Raw genomic sequence first — 11,100 nt, 5'->3', positions numbered from 1 at the left:
GCAAGAGCGCCGAGTGGCTGCAGGAGGAGCTGGAGGCGCGCGGTGGCGCGTCCCTGCTGCTGCTAGACTGCCGGCCGCACGAGCTCTTCGAGTCGTCGCACATCGAGACGGCCATCAACCTGGCCATCCCGGGCCTCATGCTGCGCCGCCTGCGCAAGGGCAACCTGCCCATCCGCTCCATCATCCCCAACCACGCCGACAAGGAGCGCTTCGCCACGCGCTGCAAGGCAGCCACCGTGCTGCTGTACGACGAGGCCACGGCCGAGTGGCAGCCAGAGCCCGGCGCCCCCGCCTCCGTGCTTGGCCTGCTCCTGCAGAAGCTGCGCGACGACGGCTGCCAGGCCTACTACCTCCAAGGTGAGGGACGCGTCCAGACCCCCTGTGGGAGTGAGGCTCCCCCGCAGGCTCCCGAGCGCCCCAGCGGTAGGCTGTCCTCTGCGCTCAATCCGCCAGGCCGGACGCCACGTCGCCCCTGGCCCGTGTCCGCCCTCCCCACAGCAAGGGTTCAGGCAGGCGCTGGGGGCCGTTCTAGGCACGATTCAAGTGGGTGGGACAAACTTCTCCTGGCCTGGCGTGTTCTTTTTTCCCTGTTGGTGGGCGACAGCAGCGCCCATGTTCCGCTGAGCCCCGCCAGAGAGGCAGAGGCTGCCTTCTGGAACCCAGTCATCGCAGGGCCCCAGCGGAACCAGGAATTCATGTCCTGGGAAGGCCAGGGTTGGGAAGGGCACCTCTCATAGGACCATCCGCCCTCCTTTACTTGGGGACCCTTTATTTTGAGGTCTCTGAGATCCCTACATGGCCCGTCATCTGGGAATTGCTGCCCCTTTGGAGAGGTTGCAGGCGGCATCCGTTGCCCTGGCCAGGTCTCCCAGGGTCCTCAAAACCCCAGCCTGGTGCCCCAGAGCGTACTGAAGCAGGAGGCAGGGGCGGGTGGGGGGAGTTGAGTGGCTGCAGCCCGTGTTTCCAATTAACATTCCAAAATGGCCTCTGGCTGGCAGTGGGACGGCAGCAGGGAAGGGGAGGCCGGCAGCACCCTCGGGCGCAGGCCCATGCCTAGCTGCAAGCCGCTCCCTGTCTTTGCTGTCCCTGCCTAACCCCGGCGGCCCTTCCCTGTGCAGTCCCGGTGCAGGGGGTCTTAGGTTCTGAGGGAGTGTCCCAGAGAAATGGGCCAGGGGGCCCTCTGACAAACTTGCCTCTGCTGGAGGGAAGACCAAGCAGTAGGTTCACACCACGCTCCCCAACGGGCTTTCGGGGTGGGCAGTCCATACTCTGGCAGGGGGCGGAGGCCCTCTCTGCCTCTGGCTGGCCCAGATGGCCCCTAGGGTCTCATCTGTAGCAGGGGTTGGCAGACCCACAGGTGCTGGCCTGAGCAGGGTTGTGTCTTCCTCTCCCCCTCACTTGCTGAGCACTGCTGGATGCTAACATGGGCAAGGGAGCCGCAGGAGAGGAACGCGCTGGGCCTGTCTTCAAGGCCTCTGACGCTGGTAGTGTGGCTGGGGCGCTGCAGTGTTCCACGTGAGGGTTCAGAGCTCAGCCTTAGTCTCTCCCCTGTGAAGTGGGCATAGTTTAGATGCAGACAGCGAATGAGAGGGTTCACAGGTAGCATCCTAGGGGAGCCGCGTCGACCGTAAGGCTGGCATGGGGACCTCGGCACTGGTGGTACGTGCGGCCCCTTTGGACGCTAATCGGTGTCTCACCCCGGCCACAGGTGGTTTCAACAAGTTCCAGACCGAGTACTCGGAGCATTGTGAGACCAACGTGGACAGCTCCTCCTCACCAAGTGACTCGCCACCCACCTCGGTGCTGGGCCTGGGGGGCCTGCGCATCAGCTCTGACTGCTCCGACGGCGAGTCAGACCGAGAGCTGCCCAGCAGCGCCACCGAGTCAGATGGCAGCCCTGTGCCGCCCAGCCAGCCAGCCTTCCCTGTCCAGATTCTGCCCTACCTCTACCTCGGCTGTGCCAAGGACTCCACCAACTTGGATGTGCTCGGCAAGTACGGCATCAAATACATCCTCAACGTTACCCCCAACCTGCCCAACGCCTTCGAGCACGGTGGCGAGTTCACCTACAAGCAGATCCCCATCTCTGACCACTGGAGCCAGAATCTCTCCCAGTTCTTCCCCGAGGCCATCAGCTTCATTGGTAGGTGGTACTGGGAGCTGGGCAGGGTGAGTGGGCGGGTGGGTGGGCACATCAAGGTGTACGCAGGATTCTGGGTGTCGCCCCTGCCTAACTGGGAACCTCTGGGCCTGTTGAGACCTGTGTGTGCCCTGCGTGTGCCAGCGTGTGCCTGTGGGTGGACCTATGCCTGCTGTGACTCACCGGGCCCCGCAGGCCCCTCCACCTGTCCAGACCTGAGCAGTCCCCCGAGTCCTGGGCTCTGTGCTGTCCAGTTCAGGTTTCCCTGGCTTTGCCGTCGTTTCAGGCTGAGCAAGCGGAAACCCCACAGTTCACAGACTCCCACAAGCCTCGCTTGGCCTGTGTCACGCCTCAGCATGTGTCTGACCAGGAGGGGGCTGTCACGGTGCCTCTTTGGGCCTTCCTGTGTGCCGAGAGGACCAAAAGGCAGCCTTGGAGCCAGAGACTCATCCAGACAGGCAGCTGCTGGGGTGTGGCTCCCCAGAGGGCCTCTGCAGGACCCAGGTGGTCTTAGCAGCCTATGGCATTAGCTGAGAGTAACGGGGCCGTGCAGAGAAGGTGGTAGGGGCCTGAGAAAGGCCTTCGCACCCAGCCTCAGCGGATTTGGGTTTTTCTTTTGCCTCCTCCTCTGCTAGTTGAAGGCTGTCAGAGTGCAGGTCATCTCCTGGCCTTGGGTCTCACCTAGACTGTGAGGAAGAGACACAGGCTCATGGTGAACGTAAGACTTGTACTCTGAGCCTGTGACCCGGTGTTTCTGCCAGCCTCTGCGGCAGAACGGGGGTGGCCTGGGCAGTCGTTTCCCAGCGGCAGCTGGCTGTGTCCAGTGGAGGGCGTCTGGTGTCAGCTGGGCCGGGCTAGCTTTAATAACAGGAAGTGGGAGGCTTCCTCACCCCATCCGCTTACTGGGACCCAAAAGTAGGTGCCTGGCCGGCAGGGAGGAAGGAAGCTAAGGCCTGGAGGAGGGAGCTGGCCCGGTGCTGCCTGGAGCCCCGCCTGCCCGGGGACACTTCCAAGTGGGCTGTGGGTGCTGCTCCACGTTCCCGTGTCTCCGCCAAGGGCAGGGAGTGGAGAGGGGACCCCAGGTCCCCCAGGGCTGACCCTGGGTTGTGGTGTTTTATCCCTTGAAGATTCCTCCACCTGTGGTGAGGGAAAGGGGGAGAGAATAGGATACGGACAGAGATTGAGAGGAACCTTTTTCCCTGTTTAACAAGTGAAGGAATTGAAGCCCTAGAGTTCCATAGGATTCAGTGGAACAGGGTCAAGCCAGGCCCTAAAAGGACTCAAAAGAAGGCCAGCAGAAAAAGTTCCACTCTGGGCCCCCTTGGAGTGGGGGGCAGGCTTAGGGCCAGGCGGTCCCCACACCCTGGTGCCACCACTGGCATCTTCTTTCTGCCACCCCCTTCTCGTGTCCCAGATCTCAAGGTCAGACCACAAGGCTTCACGTGGAGCCTCAGCATCTCTCTCCTCCCGTGCTGGTCCTGCCTCCCGTGTCACAGCCAGGGGTCTCCTGTCACTTTCTGATAGTGATTTAAGCACCTACTGTGTGCTTAATCCTGGATCCCCTCCAGTGAGTGGAGATGGGAGAGGAAGCTCTGTCACCCCGAGGCAGTAGAGAACAGTCTGTGAGCCTGTGTGTCGTCTTGTGGAAGAGCACGGACGTGGGGCTGACTTTGTGCCTGGCTTCCAGCAGGTTTGGACTTGGGGAAGTGGCAGCTGCAAAGAACCCAGACGGCTCGCTAGTCTGTGTCCCCAGTGTGGCTGTGGCACAGAAGAGGGAGCTGCTGTGTGGTTCAGAGGAAGAGATCACAGGCCTGCGTGGCCAGATGTGCAGTTGGTTTTCCTGGCCAGGCCCTATTGGCTGTGGTGGGAGATGTCACCAGCACATGGGCCACTGAGTTCAGTGTGGCCCCCAGTTAAGCAGACCCTACTTGAGAAGACCTAGACATGCCTACAACCCGAGTCCCCTGGCCTTCAGGAGCTGGCGCTTAGGCCTTGGGGACTAGCTGGGCAGAGCACAGAGCTGAGTGCAGAGCTCTCCACTTCCTTCCAGGGGAGCTTCTTGCAGATTGCTTCCCAGGAGGCTCTGGGAGGGCCCGTGGGAGCCACACCAGGAGGACAAACAGCCCCCACTCTGGTCACAGCCTGGCCGCACCTCTGTGTGGCCTTGGGCTTATAGCTTTGTCTCTGTACCTGTTTCCATTTTGATAAAATAGTGTACTGGCTGTGGTGCTGGTGACCCTCCAGGGTGTGGGTGACACCCTCAGTACCAGTTTTAGCAAGTGCAGGATGAGCAGTGATCACAGCAGCTTGTGACAGCGGTGCATGTCTGCCGACCCCTCTCTTGGCTCTGGTTCTCATGAGAGCACTGTAAAGACATAGGCTCAGGTGAGGGGCGGAAGAGGACACAGGACACGGGTGTGCAGGGACTTGGAGCAGAAGCGTGCTCTGACCCTGTCCACGGCACGGTGTTGCCGCCTGCCCATGCTGGCCAGGTTCTTCACGAGTCAGACGGCCACAGCTGGCCTCTAGGCAGTGCGTGGGGCCCAGCCTCACTGCTGTGGCCCTCCTGCCACCTGTTTGGGAAGGCTCCATGCAGATGGCACCTCCCTGACCCTTGCCTGTGTGTTTCAGATGAGGCCCGCTCCAAGAAGTGTGGTGTCCTGGTGCACTGCCTGGCGGGCATCAGCCGCTCAGTGACGGTCACTGTGGCCTACCTGATGCAGAAGATGAACCTGTCACTCAACGACGCCTATGACTTCGTCAAGAGGAAAAAGTCCAACATCTCCCCCAACTTCAACTTCATGGGGCAGCTGCTGGACTTCGAGCGGACGCTGGGGCTGAGCAGCCCATGTGACAACCACGCGCCCAGTGAGCAGCTCTACTTCTCCACGCCCACCAACCGCAACCTGTTCCCCCTCAACACACTCGAGTCCACGTGAGGCCGGGTCCTCAGGGCCTGGAGGAGGCCTGGCCTGCTGCCCTTGGCTGAGGAGCCCACACCGTCGCCTGGGCCTGGGGGCCAGGCTGAGCTGCACCAAGCTCCCCCACTGTCCAGTGGGACAGGGCCCACGGGCAGGACCTCCTCAGGGAGAGGCCTGGGATCACAGATGTGTGGACTGGGGAGCCGGCAGGCCTCAGCTTTTCCCCAGGACACCCTTTCTGCTGATGGCCCAGCCTGTCCAGCTATTTTTAAAGACATCCATGAACCTGAGTTTACTTTTTACTTTTGGCAGGTAAATCCAAGCTCCTCGGAGCTCAGAGTGTATTCAAGCTCTTCTCGATTTTTCTTTTTTTAACAAAAAGTGTTATTTTCAGGCTACATGCAACAGTGGATGGTATAAACCAGTGTTTCATGTCTTTCTTGATCCTGAGAGAGAGAGAAGTGTTCTCAGTTTTGTTTTTCTTCCTATTTCCAAAAGCAGTTATTGGTGTATTTTGTTTTTGTTCTTAATGGAAAAGACAAACCCCGTGTTGATCTTGACCAAATGCATTTTGCACACGTGTGAAGCCTCTGTTTCTCCACCTGGCCCTCTGGAAGGGGCAGCTGCTGTGCTCCAGGAGTCAGGGCCCTGTGGTGCCATCCCCCGCGTGGGCCGGCCCTGTGTGGCACTGCATCACCTGTGCCGACTGTTGTAAGTGTGCTCAGTGGGCTGGACCGGTGGTCTTTGCGTTGCTTGTCCTCTTCCCTGCCCATCCAGCGGTCCTGCAGACCTGCCTGAGGCAGAAGATGGGGGTCCTGCATCTGCTGTGCTGGGGTGCGGCACGGGGCTGCCAAGCAGTAGCGCTGGCCTCTCGGGCTCAGCGCCTCGGAGGCTGGAGCCTGGGCTCTTTTCTAAACCCACCGTGACTTCTGTTTCTGTCCCCTCTCTAGCTGGGAGTGAAGGCCAGCGTCTGGGGAAAACTTGGGTGGTGGGGCCCAGCCTGCCTCCCAGATCCTTTCACTTTCCCTGGCTGAAGCTTTGGTCACCCACAGCTTCCAGGCAGACCCCTGGTCCCCGTGGAAGCCTGCCCCACTCACATCTTGCCATGCCTTCTGCTACCAGGAAACCCCATCTGTGCTAACCCTAGGGCAGGGGCAGATGGGGCCGTGGTGGGAAGTGGGAGGGGCATGAGGCTCTATCCACCCCAGCATCCGCAGAGCAAAGCCACGGATTCCGTTAGCCTCCTCCAGTTTTGTTCCTTCTCCAGTCTCAGTTCCACCCAGGTGTTGGGGCTGCCCAGGAGCCAGGAAGGGGTCAGCTGTGGAGCCGGTGTCCCTGATGGAGCCAGCACTCAGCATGCGAGCACGGCCACGGAAACTCTGCCCCCGCTGCATCTTACCTCACGGTGGTTTTCAGGGATTTTTGGGGGCAGCGGATTAAAATCTTGCCACAGTCAAGAGATTGACAAAAAGCTTCCATGCTGTACATGGTTCTCTTTCTCTCTCTTTATTTTTCAAAAAAGAAAAACCCAGAAAGATGTGTCTGAGTTGTGTACATGATATGCCAGAGGGTGGCCAGTTTTGCTTTATGAGCTTATGAAGGAAAATTTGTGACCCTACATATACACACACACACATACACGCACACACACATACATATATATATATATATATATCTCCCAAACCAGCAACAGGACTTTGTTTATATTGCAAATAAATATTATTTTTTCTTTAAAATGAGTTCTGGTGTTTGGTAAGGGCAGCGGGCCTGGGGCATTGATGTGGGGCACTGGTTCCATGAGGCGTGGCCTGGACCTCCCTTTTGTCTGCTAGGTACTTGTATAGACAAGCCGGAGGTGCCCCCGAGGTGGGAGCACCCCGGCTTCCATCTGTAGAGCTGGACCAGCACACAGACAGACAGTGGGCGCCGTTCACATGAGCCTGGGGAGCTCGTTATGTTCATGTGCTGCTTAGGGCCTCAGTTTGCAAGGAGGCATCAGCCCTGCTCGGGCCTGCATCACCAAGGCTTCCACAGGCAGGGTGTGGGCAGAGAGAGGCCCAGGCTGCAGCCAGGGGCAGGGAAAGACCTGAGGATGGTGGCCGTGGCTGTGGGGAGGAAGGGGCACTCCCAGGGGCCTCAACCCTGTTTCCAGTAGGGTGGATGTGAAGTTCCAAGCAGGGTATGCCTCCCTGGCTGCGTCAGGTGAGCCCCAAGCAGGGACTTAGGAGGCCTGGGTGCCAACTCAGTTCCCCCACTTCTGCTTCCAACAGCTGTGTCCCTTCAGCAGGCTGTGTGATCAGGCCCGGGTGGCCCCAGGTAGGAGGTGGTCAGCAGGGTGGGCAGGCTGAGAGCAACACGGCCCTTCCGGTCTTTCCCATCGGGTTGCCCTGGCTGTGCCTTCCCCGACCCTGTCCCCTCGCCACCCGCAGTCACACAGGGCCAGGACACAGTCACTGCCTTCACGGCCTGGCCTGTGACGGGCAGAGGCCGGGTTCCGCCAACCGTGGGCCCTGGGTTCCAGTCGCAGCCGTGTGAGTGCTGGCCCTGTGTCTCCCACTTAGTTCTCTGGGCTCCTGAATGGAGAAACCGTGTTGCTCCGCAGCGGGCTTGCACCGTGGGGTGAGGGGAAGAAGGGCTCTCAGTGCTGGCAAGGGTGGGTGTTGCCCTCGCTCTCAGGCTCCCTCAGGGCCCTGGTCCTTCTGTGCCAGGGGCAGGCAAGGGGGTGGGGGCTTGAGCAGGCAGAGACTGCGCCTTTGTTCCTTCTGCTGCCCTCACCCAGGGCTGGGGAAGCCCGCGGGTGCTGGGCTGGGGGCTGGGCCCTCAACGGGCCAAGTAAGTGCCTGGCAGTGCCAGCGTGCCCAAGTACAGGACCGGATGGGGCAGCAGTCACCTCCTGAACTGACTCCTGAAACAGGCCTGGGGGTCAGGGAGTACACGAGGGACCAACCCCACAGCTTTCCTTGCACGCAGTTGTAGGCCATGTGGCCTCTCTGACCCTCAGGGCCATCTCTGGAAATCCCCACCTCAGCACTGTGCCTGGCTAGGGCTCCTGACAGGAAACAGGGACCCAGGCTGTGACCAGGTGGCAGGGTCCTGGTCCTTACTCTGCAACGTGAGGGTAGGCCATGCTGCCCTGGGCCACTTCCCACACCCCGGGTCCCAGGGGTGTCCCATAACCCCACCAGCCTTGGCCTGGCCCTGGCTGGGCCCTTGACGCCAGCACCCTCTGAGCCTTGAACACCTCGCTCCCTGGGGCTGCTTGGTCTCTCTTAAGCTGTGCTGCTCGTCCTGACCAGCTGCCCGCCCCCTGGGTCTCTGTTTCTGTCTCCGTCTCAGCCCTGGCCCCAGGCACCCAGCTGCTGCTTAGCTGCTTCTCAGCCACTTCCTGGGAGGCAGATCCAAGCCCTTAGTCACCTGCACATTCATCCAGCAGCCACTTCCTGTGCCACTGGGCAGACCTGGGAGTGGGAACATGGCCCAGGGACAGTTTAGTGATGTCAGACTGGGTGGCAGGGTAATAGGGCCCTCGACTTGTCCTCTGATAAATGAATCAGGTGCACCAGCAAGAGTGACTAAGCCTGGACACCAGGAAGAACTTGTAGCCCTGTGGAGTGGTCACTTTGAAGAGATCTGACCAGGAGACAGCAAAGAATGAGCACACTGTAGGGCGGTCCTGCTCTGCGCATCGAGAGGGGCTTATCCCGCTGCTGCCCCCACTGGGCCGCCCCACTGTGAAGGTATGGGCAGGGTGGGGGCAGGCAGCAAGCCTGTGCTGGAATCTGCCCCCTCCCTGTGCTGGAGTCCAGCATCAGGCCGCCTCTGCATCAGGAAGGATGTGTCTGGAGCACCAGTGCCCACACCAAACCCTCCGCAGAAGCCCCAGGGCCTGTGTGGGAGCCAGGCTTCTCCGGAGGGAGCGCAGGGACAGCCAGGCTCTGATCTTTGACAGCTTTCTCCTGTGTGTTCTGTATTCCATGGGACACAGCCTCCTTGTCTCCTCCCAGAGGCCTCCTAGGACTGCTCCACCTGACACCAGGGACCCTGGGATGGCTCGGAAGTGTCCTGCCCTGAAGTGTCACAGAATGAGTCAGTCAAGGGAGAACCCAGTCCCCTTGGTCCCTGCTTCCCTGAGTCTTTTCACCAGGTCCGCCTCCTCCATCAGGCTTAAGCCCTCCGGCCCTGGGACAGACACACACACTCACACATGTGGTGCACACAGCCTCTCATTCGTCAGACTGAGCAAGTCCAAGCAGGTCCCGTAGGGCTGAGGTGCTGCCTGCCTCGACTCTAGCTCCCTCTCCGGGTGTGTCCTGGGTGAAGTCATCCCTGCGTGCGCACAGCCATTGAAGACCATCCGTCACTGGAGGCGCCATGGCCGCGACACAGGACTCGGGTCCCAGCGGGGTCCCCGGGCTGTGCACCTCCACAGTGCAGTGTCCGCCTGTGACGTCCCGTGCCCCTTCACGCTGCCTCTTCGTCTGGCCCAAGTGCTGCCTGCAAAGGAGAAAGAGGCTGCAGTGCCCTTCCACACCGGCAGGGGCTGGGGAGGAGCCTCCTCGAGGGGCAGGGGCCCCTGAGGTCTTCAAGCCCATGGCGGCTGGGGGTGACTGTCACAATCAGAAGCCCTAGGTGCTGAGTGGAGGACAAGTGTGAGGGTCAGCACACAGCAAGGAGGCAGGGACAGTTGTTCTGGGTAGGTCGGGAGGGCCAGACCATGTGGCTGCAGAGGAGATGCTCAGAAAAAGACCCATCTATCTGCAGAACCATGGGCCCACGGGTGGCCAGCACCAGGATGCAGCCAGCTTACTTGCCTGTGGCCGTGGTCTGAATGCCAGTCACCGTCCCATGAAGAAGGATGGGCCTGCTGGGTGTGGGGGCACACGCCTGTAATCCCAGCACTCATGAAGCTGAAGCAGGAGGATCATTAGGAGTTCAAAGCACGTCTGGGCTACACAGTGAGTTCAAGGTCAGCCTGAACTATAACGTGAGACCCTGCCTCAAAGAAAAAAAAAAAAAAAAGGTGAGTCTTAGCCAGGGGATGTGCTGGTGCCAGTCCCAACCCCACTCCCTGGGGGAACGTGCCCCAGCTCCCGCACAGCCCGGCCTGCAGCCCCTGGAAGAGCAGGCTGGGTACTATGCCCCTCCCTGGTGGTGTGGCCCTCTGGCGGTCTTGCGTCTCACTTGTCCCTCTGGCACCATGGGCAGGGCATCTAGGTGTGGTATCTCCTGCATCTCAGACCTTTTCCCTTGGGCCTCATGCCCAGAAGTGGCATTTCTGGGGCAAACATCTGGGCTCCATTTTTCTGAACCGCCTTCCAAAGAGAAAGCAGGACTGTTTGTCTTTCACATGGGACTATTACTGTTACTGATTTAGAGAGGACGAGTGTTGACTACGCCAGGCACACGCACTGGGCTCAGCCATGTGTTGGGGGCCGTCTGTCCTCAGCTCGAGCCCCGGCCTGGGCTGGCTGCCCTCCTGGCTGGGCCTGCCTGGGAGCTGTGCTGACCTGGTCCTCTGCAGCTCTAAGGACAGCAAGACTAGTGCCAGTAATAGCCACAGCATGGCCGCGCTCTGGGCTGGGGCGTCCTGCAGGCTTCTTGATAAGCTCATGTCATCCCCAGGTGCCAGGGAGGGCAAGGGGGAGGCTGGGACACAGCAGCGAAGACCAGCGTCAGGAAGGGCTGCGCTGGGGTCTGGACACAGGTCTGCTGACCGGGGAGGCTCTGCTCTCAGCTACCCCAGCCTGAGATTTCAAGGGGCCTTGGGGCCTTTGTGTCCTTCCTAACCCTAGCATGACCTGGCCTCCCAACCTTGCCCACTCAGGAGAGCAGCGCCTGGTGGCAAGGGACCGGAGCCACGTTGAGGAAGGCAGTGCCGTCTGTGTGCTACCTGGGCAGGGAATGGGAGGCCGAGGGAAGAGCGAGGGAAGCTGAGGAGGAGTGTGGAGCCTGGTGTCCTGAGGTGTGCATGCCGGAGGGCCTAGAGGCCGAGATGTCCAGGCACTGCAGCCTGCAGGCCTCTCAGAAAAGACGGCAAGT

General features: G+C 60.4%; 1 protein-coding gene and 1 long non-coding RNA gene across 2 annotated transcripts; one reads left to right on the top strand and one right to left on the bottom strand.

Annotated features, from left to right (window-relative positions):
• On the top strand, positions 1 to 6,797 carry Dusp7 (dual specificity phosphatase 7; the record flags this gene model as incomplete). The annotated part of the gene is given in 3 exon segments (XM_005410343.2): positions 1 to 357; positions 1,709 to 2,143; positions 4,772 to 6,797. Coding segments are annotated over 3 exon segments (1,100 nt in total), but the record flags the coding sequence as incomplete, so codon positions are not given.
• LOC102026470 lies at positions 6,545 to 9,989 on the bottom strand. The gene is made up of 2 exons (XR_264734.2): positions 9,869 to 9,989; positions 6,545 to 9,555 (listed from the first exon to the last, which is right to left on the bottom strand). It is a non-coding gene; the product is annotated as an uncharacterized LOC102026470 (long non-coding RNA).
• Between the last annotated feature and the right edge of the window lie 1,111 nt (positions 9,990 to 11,100).

Source organism: Chinchilla lanigera, unplaced genomic scaffold, assembly GCF_000276665.1.
Source record: "Chinchilla lanigera isolate Chin_1 unplaced genomic scaffold, ChiLan1.0 scaffold00131, whole genome shotgun sequence".
Classification (NCBI taxonomy): domain Eukaryota; kingdom Metazoa; phylum Chordata; class Mammalia; order Rodentia; family Chinchillidae; genus Chinchilla; species Chinchilla lanigera.
The sequence above is the reverse complement of the archived record's forward strand: the minus strand, read 5'-3'. Positions and strand labels throughout refer to the sequence as shown.